The sequence below is a fragment of the Dermacentor silvarum genome, chromosome 2, assembly GCF_013339745.2.
Source record: "Dermacentor silvarum isolate Dsil-2018 chromosome 2, BIME_Dsil_1.4, whole genome shotgun sequence".
NCBI lineage: Eukaryota > Metazoa > Arthropoda > Arachnida > Ixodida > Ixodidae > Dermacentor > Dermacentor silvarum.
Genome location: NC_051155.1, coordinates 223,586,664 through 223,604,907, shown reverse-complemented (window position 1 = coordinate 223,604,907; position 18,244 = coordinate 223,586,664). Strand labels below are relative to the sequence as shown.

Genomic DNA, 18,244 nt, shown 5'->3' with positions numbered 1-18,244 from the left:
GCAAGCTATGCTGATTCTGTATCTGCTTCGAAAAACCGTAACAATGCTGTCTGCCAGACCACTTGGTGCAGTAACACATGTTCTGGAGCTTTGTCACTGTAGCTTCTCCCTTCACTGCCACAGAAAGTAGTCCGGAAGCATATATCCAATAACTTAAAGGGACTTGATTCTTTATTGCACAGAAGTTTATTTTGCGAGTAAAACTAAATTTGCTTTAGAAAATGGTAAACATAGGTAAGAAAATGCTGCTCTAAAAAAAAAAAATCTTATTTTCTAGCAGTCATTTTGGTGGAGGCCAACAAAACAGGTCCTGTCTCCTAACAGGCACAAAGACATTGCAAGCCTTGTGCATCCATGCTGTTCCCGAAGGTGGGGTATTTACTGCAGACAGTACATATCAGTAGAATGCGACTTTTCGGCTGATGCTTGAAGTGAAGTACTATACATATTGCAGTGTCTACATAAGGCAATGATTTTATTATCTGGCACATCTCAGTGATGGGAGCCCCAGAAAAAAAAAAACACATTGCAGTAATTTAGTTCGCGTATGCAATTTGCGCCACAGCTAAGCGTAGGCATTTGAAAGACCAACATCTGTGCCAAGGACAGCTTCAAGAAAAGGCTGAAGATGTCTCCTGGACTTATCTCTTTGTTCTGATTGGCAAACGAAACTCCACTGTACTATAAATACTTCAACGGTGAATTCTGTAGGACGGACTCCATATAGGCACCTTCACAGTCGTGAGAGAAACCTCATCAGTCCCTGTATCAGGAAGATCACACACAGTGCAAAGTGCTTTTCTTGTGCTGGCTCTTTATCTGCGCATTTTAGTAGCAGTATCATTGAGCTTCAAAGTCATAATCGCTGTTATTTGATTTGTCACACACAGCGAGCTTAATATATTAGAGTGTGGATTGCATTTCCACTAACTCCTAACACGAGAGACCGACCAATAATGATAAAAACCACCCTTCTAAGACCCTTCAAGCTTGGTGGTCCTTCCAGGTGACCACCACATTCAGTGACGGGGCAAACTATAATAATGGAGTTGAGCACTTCATTTCTTGCACGATACGAACTTTCTATGCATAAAATACATTATCGCATGCTTGCAACCCAGTAAGGAGAGAACTTAATTTTCTTTCCATACAAGACTTCTGAGTTCAGCATGTATCGCGTCATGGAGGTCATTGCAGTCAGGTTAAAACGTTGCCACACGTGACACTGGAGTCCAAAGGTTGTGTGCTACTGCTCTTGAAGTAGCAGAAGTCTGAAAGAGCGCACCATATGAATGCTGACATGTGAGACTCGCACGCTTCAAGAGGAAAATAATCCAGAAAAGGTGGTCACCCCAGGTAGGTGACCAACATGCGGGAACCACAGAGTTGTCATGCTTGTAGAAAGGAATGGACAACTTAGATCACTCCTGTCTGACAAATGGATGCAACAAGCATTTTATTTAGGATTGAACGAGAAGAATGAAACAGAGGAGCTCAGATTTTTGTTAATTCCAACCATATAAAGCCAACAGGCTATGAAGCCAAGGAAAGCATAGGGGTAATTAGCTGTGGTAGAAATTGAAATGTAGAAAATAATGAAGAAAAGAGAAATGAAAGTGGACGAAAGGATGCAAAGGTTCGGTCCACACAGGCGACAAGTTATCTTTTTCATTCACTTTCATTTCTATTTTCTTCATTATTTTCTACATTTTAATTTCTATCACAGCTAATTACCCCTATGCTCTCCTTGGCTTTATTGCCTGTTGGCTTTATATGGTCTTTATTTAGGACTGTTGCACAATTACAAGCATTCACACTATGAAGGCAATCACTCCGCTGTAAGCACAAAAACTCGGCCAATAGTCAATGTTTTTCCACATAAACCCATCTCAAAAAGTTCATTGTGCACATTTACATAAAAACATTACAGTATCTTGCTCACAGTCCCTTCAGCTCCAAATGAAGGTCAAAGTGGGTGTGTTCTTGCGTGCCTACTCTTCAAAGGCATTACTTGAAAAGGTTAAGGGCCTTTAAAATGGAACTTATGCTTTAACTGAGTGCTGGCAGCTGGTGGTAACATTGCACGGCAGGTGGGCAGCAGCTGCATCACCTAAACTTGGACACTGGACCTGCGGTGTGCAAAAAGCAGAACCCCACAATGACAACATTGCTAGCACTAAAATTATTCTTGCAGCAAGCAAACACACTGGTCCCCACTAAATTCCTGTCTGTTCTGTTGCTGAAGACCGCAATACAGCCGACTCCTTTCAAGAAAAGTATGAAGGCATCTTGGGAATGTTTTATTAAAGGTTCATTGTAACAAATTCACTAAATCTATAAGAAGCTAAACAGAGGTCTCCAAGCATCTCTGTTAAGTACACGCAAATTCAGTAAATCAAGCTGAAGTACAGTAAAAGCTCGATGATACGAATCTCACGGGGTCGCGAAAAATATTCGTATTAGCCGAAATTCGTATCATCGAAACACAATTAAAACTACTGTCGAATCTCGATAATTCGAACTCGAAGGGGCCCGAAAATTTTTTAGGATTAAAAGGACGTATTTTTGAAGTATTCGTGCACCATAGCACGATGCACGAACGGTGCGAGTCGTGAAATATCGCAGTGCGCAAGCGCATAGCAAGCGCGGGCCACGAAACTGCCCACGCCGGCTAACGGTCGCTTCCCGATAACGACAGAAAACGAAGCTTCAGGGAGCGAGCGGGCGGCGCCGGCACACGGGTGCGCACGGAGACCGTCGAAGGTGAGGGAAGAGGGCGGCAGGGAAGCGGATTTGGCCGTGTCAACTCCGCCGCTTCGGTGGCTCCCCTCGCCCTCCCTCTAAACTCCCTCGTAGCTCTCTCACCTTCGACTCCGTGCGCACATCTCCGTGCCGCCCGCCGCCGTGCTGGCGCCAGCTTATTTTAGCCGCCCCCTGAAGTTTCGTTTTCTGCCGTTATCGGGAAGCGAGCGTTTGCGGGCGTGGCAGTTTCGTTGGCCCGACTGTGCCTCCGCCGCTGCTTCCCTCTGCGCTGCTGCCGCAGCGTGCAAGGTCAACATGTGACTAGAAAATAGAGGAGAAGGGTTCACTGCCATTTTATCCGCGTGGCTGAGACGTCGGCACTAGTGTGTGCTAGAACACTCTAGTCGGCACGTACACGCTTGTTCCGGCGCGATGCAGAAACGGCGACCTTGCAATTTGAGAGAGGGGGAAATTTGCGCCGCGGGTTCTTTTTTTTTTTTTTTTCCCCCGTTCCTTCGCGCGTGGCATTGAGAGGTCTCCCCTGAGCTTTTGCTCTATGGCGGTGTCGGAGCAATGCCGGTCGGAGGCGCCGCCGCGTTATTTGGCGCGCTGCTAAGAGCATTGTCGGTGCGCGGTATGTTCGAAATAAGCGTATTCGAATTAACGAGATTCGACTGTAGCTAAATTAAAGAGCCAGAGGTGAACTCACTCAGGCACATGTACGTAAAAAGCATTTATTTCTTGAAGCGCTACTGCTTCAAACTCTTCGCGCCCAGTCGCGGAGTCCGCGCTGTCCGGCGCCGCGCCTCCGCACCAAAAGAGAAGGAGAGAAAGCACGTGACTGCGCGTTGTTCTCTTTCGGCCGTCGGTGGGGCGGCGTTTATTCGTATCAACTGACGCAGGCTGAAAATCGATTCGTAACAACCATTCTCTAGCACGTTGCAAAGGAATGGGGCTCGGCCGGGACCACAGAAAAATTCGTATCATCCGGAAATTCGTATTAGCCGTGATCGTATCATCGAGCTTTTACTGTATTAGGCAAGTAGTCTAAGATGTCAAAGGCTTCACTTTTCATGGAGAACAGAACTTTCCAAGCAAGAAAGTGATGTAGACGTTGTGGGAACGCTCCAGGCATTGGTGTATGAAAAGTGCAATAAATGCCCTTTTGATTGTTTGCACTAATGTGTTGTCGTTGCTTTGTCCCAAGAGTACGTGTCAGACCCCACAACATGGGACAGAGTTACTGTAAAAATATGCTACCAACTTCCGCGATACATAATTTCCCCTTTAAAATTCATACATTTTAGTTGACCACTCGCAATAAAAAACAGTTATTAGTACTATGTTGCATTTTCAGAGGGGAGAAAATGCACTTTGGCTAACTTCCCTCCCATAAGACGCCCTTAATCACTCGGAAGAGAGCACGGGCAAAGCGGCACATTTCAAGAACTTTCTGAAAACATCACTGAAAGCGAATGTTTTCACAAACACTTTCATATTAATTTTTTTTTTGTACATTCTCCTCCGGAATAACGAAGGCTCTGTTCCGTGGCTTGTATGGTAAGGAAGTGAAAGAAACGAACAAAAGTTGGTGTCGTAGGAACTTAAGACCCGTTCAGTGCATGCAATTTGAAGATCACAAGAATTATAGGGCCACTCCAGCTGCTATTTTGTATGCAACTAAGCCATCTATAGTCATAAAATATTGTTGCGCTACAACAGGAAGAAGTCTGGCATCTGGGCTTGGCACAAGCTGGTTACCATCTTGGTCTCTGGCAGCGCTGATCTTGTAAATACATTGTAGTTAGTTCCTTTGTTTGTGTCTCTCCGCACGTAACAATATATATTGCAAGGTATGTTACTAGTATATTGCAAATATAATCATCATCATCAGCCTATATTTACTGTATTTACTCGATTGTAACGCGAGGGGTGACTTTTTGTTGCGTCCAGCAAAAAATTTTAAAATCCGCTAAAGTAACGCGAGACCACCGGATGCGTGAAAAAGTAGCAGTTTCGCCTTTAGGCAAAACATTAATTGCGATAGCAAATTAGTAGAGAGCTATGCGGAGTAAGGATAGTAGTTTTATCGGCTGCATAAACTTGGACACATTCGCTTACTAACTGAATTAACAAGCATGGTGTCAGCGCGCACAAGCAAACATGAATAGATCACACTCGATGACCGCAAACAACCACTGTCAAAACGCTGGCGTGAGCAAGCGCGCCAGCAGCAGTGAGCGAAGGCTCGTGCAGTCTATCGCTTCAACGGAAACTGAGCGGCGAAAGCACAGCGCATACAAAGGTCAAAACCGTGTGGAGATCACTTTCAAGATACGGTGCGCGCGACAGCCCTCAGCCGCGCAAAGTACAAGTACGCAGTTGCTGGCAGAGTAGAAGTCCCCTTCCTCCCGCGCAGCCTTCCCGCTTTCCTCCTTTCGCGTGGGTGATTGAGTCGCCAGTTGCCCTTGCGCCCGGTCGTAAGATACGCATTTGGTGCCGCAGCTAAATGTTGTCTCCCCTCCCTCCCTCCCATCCCACCACGGCCTTTCGCATGACGGAGACGTCGCGTTTGCTCTCCGCCGTGCGTTTGCTCTCCGCCGTGCGTTCGCCCTACGTGAGAGCGCACGTCCCTTGCAGGCTTTCACTTGCACATTTCACTTGTTGATTAGAATTGGGTGCATCATTGCACTTTTTCGACAACTTCAATTTCGGTATTCGATTGTAACGCGAGGATCGACTTCAGGTAGCAAAAATCTGGAAAAAACTCGCGCTACAATCAAGTAAATACGGTATGTCCACTGCAGGACGAAGGCCTCTCCCTGCAATCTCCAATTACACCTTTCTTGCGCTAGCTGATTACAACTTGCCCCTGCAAATTTCCTAACTTCATACTGCAAATATATATATATATATATTACCATACTACTACAATGAGGGCAGTCTGAAAGACTGATTCAAAGTTCGCCTTTAGCATCCTGTTAGCAGAGGTCGTCTTTAAAGAGAACCTAGTGTAAAGAAAATGGCCACACTAGCTCTGTATAGCAGGTCACACACAGTTTTGTCACATTGTGTGCTTTGTCCTCCTCCTGTCTACACCACCCACGCTGCAATTTCGTACAGCCCTTACACTTGCCACTGCCCATACTTGAAAAAAGTGCCGGTTGCTGTTCTGCAAGTGAGTCGAGCGGTGATTCCTTCGATGCCCGAGTGCCGAATTTTATATATATTCCCGCGTATCTACTTTTATATTCTTATTATAAGTATTTATGCAAGCCCATCTGTATTCATGAATAAACAATGCATGTTTACCTATGGAAATATTTTTTGTCACTTTATGGTCACTAAAATGTATAGCAGTAAATAGGTCACTCTGAAGATATTAAACCTGCAAAAAAAAAAAAAATCAACGCTGGAGAGGTGGCATCGGGCTAAAAAATTTGTCCCTCCGAGGGTTCTAAGATGGATGAAAATATGGAACTTTCTTCAGAAGCACTCTCGCTTGTGCGCGCTTTGCCTCCGTAGCTTTCCCTTCGCTGCCACAGAAAGTTGCCTGCAAGTATAGGCTGGGTATATGCTTCTTTTAAAATGCAACAGCATACCTGTTCATCGATAAACTATTATCCAGCCTGGAGGAGACACTGCGCAAGTCGCAGGACATCATGAGCAGCTAGTAGAGCTTTTGTCTTTTTTCTGATACTAGTGCATGAAGTTTGTGCTTGCTATAGTTTTAATGTGGTTTTGTAAAGCAGTTTAATCCAGGATGCAGTGCAACATGACAACACCCACACACTTCGTAGTATTAACCAACAGGGCCAACCAATAATCGTCCCCAACAGCTTATCTAAAGAGGTCTACCGGAAAGATATCGCTTGACTGACAATCGCACTCCAATAATTTTTGCCCAATTTTTCTGGCTTGCAAGAGACTCCAATCATGGTAAAAGCAAAGTTTGTAGTTTTCCAGCGGTGTAATTCACTAATCTAGCTTAACATTCCTCTATGGTGTCCCTTTATAAACACATGGGCACATTCTTAAAATTTTTGACGTCTCTGCAGTGATGTGCTTGAACAGAGTAAAAGAAACAGTAGGCCTACCCTTGGTACTGTCGACGGCTGTGGAAAGTCATTGAGGTCCGAAGCTGTACATTCTGCCTGTTGTAGAACTCTGAGAAGTCCAGTCGGAAGCCCAATCCTTGAAGGTTGGTGTCGTCATGCCGGGACAGGCTCAGCAGAAAGTCCTGCACCAGACGCTGCCAACCCCCACTCATGTTAGTCTACAAAAACTGCGTTTCATCTGTTCAGTTGCAAGTGATGGTGCTCGACGTCTGCTCACTTAAATATATTATATTTCATATGCCGATGGTTAATGTTCTTTTTCTTTTCAACCTGACAGCGTCAACATCTCATGTCCACAGATTTTCATGTGGATACTACTATAAATGGCAGTCTAGAGCAAAAGTCTTTCAGCCATCACAAGACACATGAGAAGCATACGGATTTTTCTTGACTGGAGGCTTTCTTGAGAACATTACTTGTGGCTTCTTTTTCCTTAGATGTTAATTTTTCTTCTCTAAAGGGCAGTATAAATTTTAGTGCACAATTAAGAACCTGAGGTGGTCACCGTTAATCTGGAGCTTTCCTACGTGGCACCCCTTGTAGTGCAGAGAAGCTTAGGAGCATTAAATTCAGGCAGTTATAGCATATTCGTTCCATGCTTGAATTACCACAACATTCGTTTATAAGTTTAACATTCAGAATGATTTAAAATTATCAATTTTCCAGCACCAAAAATGAGTAGCATTAAGAGGTTGAAATAACCACTATCATGCAATGTGATGCATGTGATGACTAATTAGCTTGAAGGTTAACTCCTCCTTACCACAGACAAGCGGAGTTGACACAACTCGCGCACCTATGCTCTATACAGAATGGCAATGTACACGTAATTTCTTCCCACCACGTGGGCGAGATGTGACATGACAGGAAATGATTGTCACTCTGTGCCTGTGTCTGCTTGACAAGTATGGGGGCCCCAATACCTATTGAGCGCACACATGCTCAGAATGACAATCATTATCTGTCAAGTTACAGCCGACGCTCGTTACAACGAACTATGATATTCCAATCCAACAAAAAAGGTCCATTACATCCAAAATCCATTCTATCCAAAATTAAGGTCACGGTATGTTGTAAAATGGCAGAACTTTGCATATACCGTCGTCTAACCTGTAGGCGATCGCAGAAATAAAAATATCGAAATTAAGATTAATAACTACCGGTAACAAGTTTACGCAGTAATCGTACTGCCACGTGGCACTGAATCTTCCTGTCCATCGTTTTCCGGACGCTGGTTGCTCACAAATGACAGTTTTCATGCACTAGAGTATACATCCACGTAACGGCAAGATTAACGGCGGGGAGTTGGCCAGCCGCCTGGCCTGATCGTGTTGCCGCTGCTGTCAACACATACATTGGCTGGTGGAATAAACTGACGTCTTAATTATACGTTTCGCTGCAAGCGATGAACACTGTCAAATCTGTAGCATGAACGAGAGCTGCGGTTCGCGGCAAGTTCAACTCGGAGCTCGGGTCTGGCTGCCACTGCACTTCTTGCGAGACGGCTCGACCACTTGCCACGCCTCGCAGCCTGCACACCGCTAATCTTCTTTTGTTGTGCGATATGATGCGATGAGAAGTAAAGCACTCTCATAATGGTGCATTTTGCAAACGTCGGCGGTTGTTTTTGAAGCGCCGTATGCTACAGCTTCCTATCGAAGCTGGTTAGGCCTAGTGGCACTCTCGGCACTTGCTCGGCACTAAGCCGACAACAGTGGGCAGCGTTCGGTCACTTACATGGTTGACACTAAAACACCCCGCTGGTGAGACGTTGCGCAGCATTTGTGAGAAGCTTGCCACTTGTGTATTCATACCTTAAGAAAAATGCATTTTTGCAAATTCCACGAGCAGCCGGAATAGTTGCGTGCAGTGCACTACCACATGCACACATCGCTGCAGCAAAGTACGTTATATTTACTTCATCTAGACAAAATTTGCCATATAAGCTGTCTGTTGTAGTCGATAGTCCGCTTTAGCCTGGTCTGTTAAAAGCGGAATTTGTCACATTGATAATATATGCAGACCAAACTAAGAGAGAACATTGGTCTGTTATATTTGAAAGTATGGTGTCTACTGTTGTTACGTTACTACAGAGGCAGATTCATTGTAACGGGTCTGGACAGTACTAAAAGGAGAGATTAATATGCATATTGAAGTGATAGCTCGAGGCCTGTTTGGGGAAATGCGTAAGGGTAAGGGGTGGTAGGGCTAGTCAAGCTGCTAAAATGCAGCTTTTTTTGCCACTATCCTCACCATTTAAGTACGTTCTGTTCTGTACTGATGTGGTGAAATAAGCCAAATCTAAAAAAAAGTCTCAACTGCAGGAGTGTGCTCACCTGGGCTGGTTAGTGCATGTTGAAAGGAATAGAACAGCACGAAAGATGGGACGTATAGTGTAGATGACAGACGCAGCGCTGTGTCTGTCGTCTACACTATACGTCCCACATCCCATCTCTTGGGTGAAGATCAGGTGAAGCATGGCTCCTTATGGAAGCTTTACGTGTGAAGCTGCACAGTGAGAGAAGTGTCTTTTTAATTAGCCCTGAGGCTGAATGCAGTCCTTGAACTGGGAAAGTTCCTACAAAAACGATGCGCTGTAGCCAATCTTGATAATGTTTTTCACACAATGTTCTGAAGTGAATTCTTGCTCTTGCAGTTTATATTGTACTCTGTCATATTGATTTCATTATAGAAATGTACTGATCCAGCATTTTGTATGTTTCTAAAGAGACACTTTGCACAAAAATGGTAAAGGGAAGAATGTGCAAGGCCATCTGAAGCCAACTTTCTGCTGCAAATCAAGAGAAATACACATAGCACTCCCTGCTCCAGTACCGGTTGAACTGCCACACTGATGGCTTCTTCAGCAGGCACCAGCAACTACCTTATACACTCTAATGCAATGCCCCTTTGATTGCAACGTGCACTTCAATTTTCATACTTCAATAAATTATAAATGGGAGTTCCTCGATATTAACTTGTCAGTCTTTTGTGATAAAAGAGAGGGTACTGATAGCTTGTTCTCCCTTGCAAAAAGAATACTTATTGCATCCAAGCCAGTTATTGCACTCAGGCCAATCTCTGGCTGCCCTTGAGCCAGCCAGAGATGACAAGATGCCAAATTCCACAAAATGGCAGAGTTTCATAGGCAGTGTCCAGAATAGCACCCTTTCAGTGACTTGTGGACTCCATTGGATCAAAGAAATATTTACCAATGCCACTGAAGATAGCTTGCCAATACAGTCAACGACTGATTTTTCTGATGCCCCAAAGAGCCAACATATAACAACGTCTGATAATTCAGATGCTGAAACTCATTGTAGTCCAAATTTATTTGGACCTACTGCCATTATCACAGGTTCGAAATAGCATTAAGTGAAGCCACACAACCACCATTCTAATTATTCTGCAGCCTCGAACCCATGCTCTCGCATGCAGATTCACTGACAGCTGTAGCCATTTGGCCATATGGTGTTTGGTGCTTTTGGTGTATAGTTGTTTTGTTTTGACCGTTGTGCTCCGCAATCCTTGGCCTAGGTGCTTTAAAGTTTGTTGCCAAGCTTCCTGACGTTTGGTGCCATGAATGGATTCATGTTGTCAGCAATAGCGTCAACTCCACCTTCGTCATCCTCGTCGATGTCCTCGAAATGCATTATGCAGTACTGACTGTCGACCGATCTGCAAGCCACAAGTGTCTCCACCAAAATAGCATTTGAACGATTCATCGACACTGAAAACAAGCTCAACTTCTGGGTGGAATTAACCAAATATGAAATCGTTCGTCACATGTGGGCGGATTCAAACTCGGACACCAAAAATGAAAAGCAAGCACCTGCACTGCTTACACACTGATTAGTAAGTTGTCATCTGCATACAGTGATGGCATCACACTAGCGTAAATTCAAGTAGACATTATTGTGTGCAAGCACAATAGCAAATCTATCAGTTCTTCAAGCTACTAGGGCAGTAAAGCGTTCTAACGCGCGTTGAAAACCCCAGTTGAAGATGCACTGGCTACTTTGCCAGCACATGCTGTCAACATTTCTTTCTCATTTCGTATTGTTTTTCATTGCTCTTTCTCCTTGTTATTGTTTTTTTTAATCAACAGCTGTTTTCGGAGTCACCTCAATGATGCATTGGCATCCTCTCCATCCGAGAAGTACATATAAAATGGCATTTTACGCATGCCTTTGTGTATTCAGACTGCCTGAATTTTCAAACGTTTTTGCAGTCCCTAAAGAGTTTGAAAATTCTGACATTTGTTGTACTGCAGTTCTGGCTTCGTACTTAAATCTAACGCGCATCTAATATTTTTCAAATTTTTATGGCAAAAAAAATAACGAGTAAATACGTATAGTATTTTATATATATATATATATATATATATATATATATATATATTTTAGTATTTTATAGTATAGTAATCTTCGTATTCAATTACCAGCACAAAGCTGATGATTTATTTTTTCTGCAATGCGCATGCAACGAAAGTGGGTTGAATGAGCAAACCTGGTAGGAGTCGGAGATCATTCTGAGAGAGGCCTGGGCCCGCAGGCTGCTGGTGCCACTGGTCAGCTGGGAAAGCAGCTCACCCTGCACCTCTTTGAAGCGAAGCACTTGGTCAAAGATGGAACGAAGCTGGGAAAGAATATCCTGAAAGTGGGAAGAACACAAGACTTTTGCAAGAGCTGTTGGCCTCATCACCAATTACTATCACGCATACATTGTTTTGCTTTTTGACAGCGATTCTGTAACGAAGGAGTCTTGTCTATTAACGTTGCGTGAGTTCAGATTTCGACAACCAACAACTGTGCTTGCCACTATCGTCGTGCTTTGAGTGTTGCTAGTATTTCTAGGCAGAAGTTCACCCAATAAAGAGTTAGATTCATAACTCACAGTTCTGGAACTGTCTGGTTTTGCACCACTACTATGACGTAACAACATACAAGTTGCCCAGAAACGAACTGCAGTGAAATCTCACTTTGTTGCTAAACTGGTTACAGTAAAACCTCGGTGATACGAATCTCGCGGGGTCGCGTGAAATATTCGTATCACCCGAAATTCGTATCATCAAAACATACATAATATCAAGAAAAATGAATTTATTTTTACCTGAAAAGATTTCTAATAGTGGAATCCCATTGATACCTTCCTCGCTGCTGCGTTTTCCCGGCTGCTACGTCACGTTTTCGCGGTCCCGACCTAAATGCCATTGACTTCCATGTATAGTCGAATCTCGATAATTCTAACTCAAAGGGGCCCAAATATTTGTTCGAATTAAAAGGACTTATTTTTGAAATATTCGTGCACCATAGCACGACGTACGAACGGTGCGATTCGTGAAATATCGCGGCGCGCAAGCACATATCGAGCGAGGGCCACGAAACTGCCCGCGCTCGCTTTGCGATAACGGCAGAAAACGATACTTCAGGGAGCGGGCGGCGCAGGCACGGCGAGAGAGAGAGATTGTGGTCGTGAAGAGGAAGAGGCGACACGGCGATGGGGAGCACGCGGGGACCGTCGCAGGTGAGGGAGGAGGGCGGCAGGGAAGCGGATTTGGTCTAGGCAACTCTGTCGCTTCGGTGGCTCCCCTCGCCCTTCCTCTCAACACCCTCGTAGCCCCCTCACCTTCGACTGTCTCCGTGCGCATCCGCTGCTCCGGTGCCGCTTAGCCCGCTCCCTGAAGTTTCGTTTTGTGCTGTTGAAGCGAGCGTTGGCCGAACTGGGCCTCCGCCGTTGCTTCCCTCTGCGCTGCAGCCGCAGCGTTGGCTGAGACGTCGGCACGTACACGCGTGTTCCAGCGCCATGCAGAAACGGCGACCTTGGCATGACGCCGCAGTTCTTTTATTTTTTTTCTCCGCGCGGTGTTGAGGGGTGGTCGGAGCCGCCACGTGATTTGGCGCGTTGCTGAGAGCATTGTCGGTGTGCGGTATGTTCGAATTAACCATCGCAGATGCTTTCGCGTTCGAACAACCGGGTGTTCCCCGTGATACTTCGCCAATCTATAATGTACCAGCATGTTACGTTGCGTTTGAATGTGGCGGTCACGTAAATTTAGCGGTGCAGCCAGCTTGCACATTGCAACAAGCGACCGATGCGTTTCAACAAGCGACTGGCACATTGCAGATACGACGCACCCACGTGGACCTTATCGTCAAAATGATCTGCGATGTTGACAAAGTGCGCCTAGTGCCAGTAGCTTCGTATGAGCTGTGCCTTCGACGTTTAGTTCGCATTGAAGCGAGAGACAGCGCAAAGGTCAATTCGCTCACCTTTCGGGCGAAACTGAGGCTTTTTTTTTCTCTCTTCTTTTTCGCGGTCCCTTGAAAAACGTATCAACGGGACGTTTTCTTCTTGTCCAAATCGTCAACGATCGCCTTCTGAAAGGCGTATAAGTGCGCGCACGTGATCTTGGGAATCTTTTCGCACGCCACTGAATGCCTGAGCACGTCGAGTACAGGGAGCGCTTTGACCGTCGGGGCTGCGCCTTGGTCGTCGTTGCAGCAGCGATCCTCGTCTACTTTCTCGCTAAGCATCGGCTAGGCTGTGATGTGGTCCAGTCCGCTCGACGTGGGGACCAATGAGAGATTGCGCAGCCGCGTGACGTAGTCGGTTGCTTGGCGACTATGGATCCCGCCCAGATCCCGCTGTGCCGGTGGCCCCGCTGGCTCGGCCGCCGCCGCTGTTGCTCGCGCGTTCGTATGATCCGTAGCGGCGTGGCAACACGTTCGGAACAGCCGATTTTTTTCGTATTGTGAATAATGTATTTCAGCCGGGGAATGTTACAAATTCGTATCACACCGAAATTCGTACCAGCCGGGTTCCTATCACCGGGGTTTTACTGTATAAATCAGTAGCATACATCACTGAATCAATTTTGGCTAAGCTGCACAGCTGGGTAATTGTCCACTTTTTTTTTTTGTTAGCCAAAGCAAATCACTTTATCAAAGCACCTAAGTGGATGATGTCTGCACCTGCTGTTTAGCGAATACGACGCAAATCACAGACAATGGTTTCCGAGATTTTCAGCGCACCATAGGTCATGCCAAGCTGGTTCTCAACTTTCTGGGTACTGCATCATTTCCAGTGAGCAGTAATGGTGTTTTTTTTTGTTTTTTTCTTTCCAGTTTTGGTATCAAAATTGTTTATTTTGATAAGCTTTTTGTGACACAGCCACTGTATTTCAATGAAAACCTTTACAAGAAAGCTGCTTTACACCTACACTATCTGAAACTAGGCTCTTCAAGCAGTCAAAAATTTCACTGCGTAATTCCCAAAGCAGCACAAAGGTCATGCAAGATGCCATAGATGAGGGTTCTTGAATAATTTCGAATGTTTCACCCAACCACAGCACCTGAGCGTTCTTGCATTCTTCCATATAAGGATGTGGCTACCACAGCAGAACACCATAGGCATTGAGCTACTGTCACACATGCAATTAAAGGTGAACATAGTTAACAGATTAAAAAATGAAAAGTTTTACGTAAACAGAGCTCACTGCATGTCGATGGGCGTTGTCCATGCAAGCCCCGAGTGTATTTTTCAATGTGCACAAATTATTTAAGTTTAATTAATCTTAATCCATAATGTGTCAATGTAAAAGTTGCAGAGGATGTCGAGAAATGACCGACAGCAGCAACCTGGGTCTCAAAAAAAAAAGAGAGCTCGCTCCCTCATCCTTTTGCATTACAAGATGTTCATCATGACCAAAAACCCACAAACAAGTAATTATAAGAAAAAAAGCATATGCCTACACATCAGCTTGACAGCAATAGCAGCAGTCTCAAACATTACCTTGTCACCTAGTATGTTGTGTAATTTGCGTACGTTTGATCCGAAGCACAAAGTATCGCGAGCGAGCTTACGTCGTCCAGTTGTCGACATCACCACCAACATCCTCATTCACGAAGATCTGCGTGTTAATTCGGGTTCATAGTGGCAACTAGGCACAGATGCACATTGACTCTGCGGCTGCAGTGAAGGCCAAAGAATGTTATAAGGCACAGTTGGATCTCACTAGCTGTGACCTTGGCCAGGACTTCAGTGTTGTGGCTTTTCCACAGTGTTTATTCTAGGGCTGCAAACCTAACCTTCTTACTGTATGTGTGCCTCAATGGAAAGTACACAAGTGTTCATTGGCATATCTTGAAAAAAAAACATAGGTTCCCACTGAAAACGAAGCTTTGGGACATTTTTTTCTACTGTAACAGTGGCAGTCTTGTCCTGCCTGAAACTGTATTGCTTACAAGACAGAGAGAGATACAAGCTTTAAAGATATGCCACAGATGTTAGCCTGGCTGATCATCTGGCGTGCTACTTACAAGACAGGAGCACTCACCCGTGACTCCGGCTCAAGCAGGGCCCTTGTCATCAGGGCCGCCAAGAAGTCATCATGAGCATGGATGACTTGGTCCAAGTCCTGTGCCTGTTCCACACGCGATTCCAGCTCGGCCCATGCACACTCTATCACCTGCATTCACAATTCACATCACTCAATGATTGTCTTAACCCTTTGTCGTCATGAGCATTTACCTGCTTTGGAGTGGTGCAAGTGCGAAACTACTAGTTTGTGTTTTTTGGACGCCACGCAGAAATAGCTCTCATATGAGCAAACACGTATTTTAACTGAAATATTTCCAAAAAAAATGTCTAATGTCTTTACTCCTGAGCCCTCTCACACAGTGCACAATCTCCAGCCAGCATTACGTAGTAGATGGTCGCTACAAGAACTGTTTTCTCTAAGGTCTACATAAGTATATTATTCTCGCGCTCTTACCTGAGTATTTGGTGGTCATCTAAAGGTGAAATACATCCCTCATCAGAACTAAAATCACCATATTTACCAACTCGCCACATTTTCCATTCATGAGGTGCATGTGTAGAAAAAGCCACCATCCTCGATGGTCTGTGCCACAAAAGGCACATACAAATACCTTCAAGCATGCCGCTATAAACTGTTGCCCTCATACGCAGATGTTGTGAAGCGCAATTATAAAGTGCTAAAAAAAGTTATCGAAATGCGCCAGAAACAGTGCATGCTAGCATGCGCTTGTTGGATGCGTCCCGAGCCATGACTGGAACCAATATTTTTTAGTGTCAGTAAGGGCCCGACACATGAGTACTGCAAAAAGTTAATTTTTATGTACCAAGGTAGAATGTGTCGCACAAGAACAGACTACATGGTAGGCGACTGCTCCCTCACTGGTGCGTGGGTCCAAAGCTGTGTTAGTGTACACTTGTTCTTGGACTGGTGGTGCGTCTCCCAGACTGCGCGTGACGCGCAGCAAATGCTGCCCAACGGTGCGCATGTTGTGCGTCCATGGTTCGGGGAGTTGGCGTAGTGTCGACGACAGCAATGTCATCCCAAGGTGTAATTTCCGATGACAGTTGGGGTAAAGTTGATATGTCCTTTCCCTGGCCCCTCGACAGCCTCCGAGGACCAAGAAGCACCCCAGTAGCCGCACAAGTGCCCCGACTGCGGCGTGGCCATGCGACCATCCGCAGCCAATTTGTTTTGGGAGTGCCAGCGCTACACTAAGCAGCGGGACCATCATCTGAGGGCGGTGGAAGTGTCGTCCTACGAGGAGTGGATTAGGCCGGCAACTGGATTAGCGAATTCTGACAGGGCCATTCTGGACTCGCTCTTGGGTTTCGCTAAGGACGTGCAACTTCTTGGACGGCTCTGAATACTCCTCCCCTCTACCCTTCCTATTCCACATAATAGGCCTTCGAGCCATTCTTCAATAAATACATTTTTATCATCATGATGTACCAAGGACTAAACAACTATGTTGGGTGTCCTATGTGCTTCTCAGGTAATTCCTCCTGGGACAAACACTTTTGAGGAGTGTTCAAGATGGTTTTAAATTCAGACTCCACTAGAGGAAAAATCTGCAAAACTATTCTAAGATTAAGAACACAGGCTCTAACTTAATTTTACGCAATATCTTGCACAAGGTGCTCGTTCAGGTAGTACTGGGGCATCTGACTGCATAAACTAGTTTGACACTGGTTGCTCATTCTACCATAATAATAATTATCTGCTCTCTGTGGACCAGCTAATCACAGTACTCGCACCATTGAATAAAACACGAGCCCCCCCCCCCCCCCCCCCCCCCCAGAAGAAGTACAAACTATCTAAAAAAGTCGCAGTTTCGCCTGAAACGCAAAGCATTGATTGCGATAGCAAATTAGTAGACAGCTATACGAAGTAAGGATAGTATTTTTGATGGCTGTATAAACTTGTAAGAATTCACTTACTAACTAAATTAACAAGCATGGTGTCATGCACGCACAAGCAAACATGAACAAATGACCGATGAACATAAACTCGATGACCGCGGAAACTCGCTGTCAAAATGCTGGAGTGAGGAAGCGCAGTAGCAGCAGCGAGCAAATTGAGCATCATGCTGCCTCTCGCTTCAACACGAACTAAACGCCGAAAGCACAGCGCACATGAAGCTATCAGCACTCGGCGCACTCTGTCCTCATCGCAGATCGCTTTTAAGATAAGGCCCATGCCAAACGCAGCAGCCCCAGAGGATAATGCTCCTCCACCCTCCCACTGGTGCCTTGCGCGCTACGGAAGAGGGCATGCTTCCTCCATGCTTTCCTCCCTTGCGCGTGCAAGATTGAGCGGCCATCGTAGGCTCACCCTTGCACGCTTTCCCTCACACATAAAGCATACGGCGCGTGGCGACAATGCTATCACCCTTCGACTTTGTATGGAACATTACGGCGACGGCAGAAATGCACCTGGAGTGTCCATATGCAATAAAATTTGGAAACCAATGCCAGTAGCTTATTCAGGCATATACGGCACTATGTGGCTATGTGGTTCATTCAGGCACATATGGCATACTGAAATTTTGTGGAATGAAGTCACACTCTTCGGTTAGCAAGCAGCAATGCTATGCTTACCTCAAAAACCATGTAGTACTGGACCTGTTGCATGAAATGAATCATCTCCGACAGCAGAATGTGGCACTGGTGAAGCATGCATCGGCTCTCTGCAAATGAAGATGCAAACATGGTGCACACGGTCATTCACTGTTAGAGGGAACACCCTATTAGCATATTCTTCAAGTAAATACAGTAAAAGCTCGATGATACGATCACGGCTCATACAAATTTCCGGATGATACGAATTTTTCTGTGGTCCTGGCCGAGCCCCATTACTTCGCAATATGCTAGAGAACGGTTGTTACGAATTGATTTTCAGCCTGCGTCGGTTGATATGAATAAACGCCGCCCCACCGACGACCGCGAAAGAGAACAGCGCGCAGTCACGCGCTTTCTCTCCTTCTCTTTTGGTGCGGAGGCGCGGCGCCGGACAGCGCGGACTCCGCGAATGGGCGCGAAGAGTTTGAAGCGGTGGCGCTTTT

At 45.5% G+C, this 18,244-nt stretch overlaps 1 protein-coding gene across 1 annotated transcript in view; it reads right to left on the bottom strand.

The window, feature by feature from the left end:
* Positions 1-778: 778 nt before the first annotated feature.
* LOC119442732 (gamma-tubulin complex component 3 homolog) overlaps positions 779-18,244 on the bottom strand; it is a 48,928-nt gene continuing 31,462 nt past the window's right edge. The window contains exons 19-23 of the mRNA XM_037707724.2: positions 17,781-17,869; positions 15,199-15,330; positions 11,370-11,513; positions 6,840-6,994; positions 779-2,129 (exon numbers count right to left, since the gene is read on the bottom strand). Of these exons, the coding sequence (XP_037563652.1) occupies positions 2,111-2,129; positions 6,840-6,994; positions 11,370-11,513; positions 15,199-15,330; positions 17,781-17,869 (539 nt within the window). The 3' untranslated portion in view covers positions 779-2,110. The remainder of the gene's footprint in view (positions 2,130-6,839; positions 6,995-11,369; positions 11,514-15,198; positions 15,331-17,780; positions 17,870-18,244) is intronic.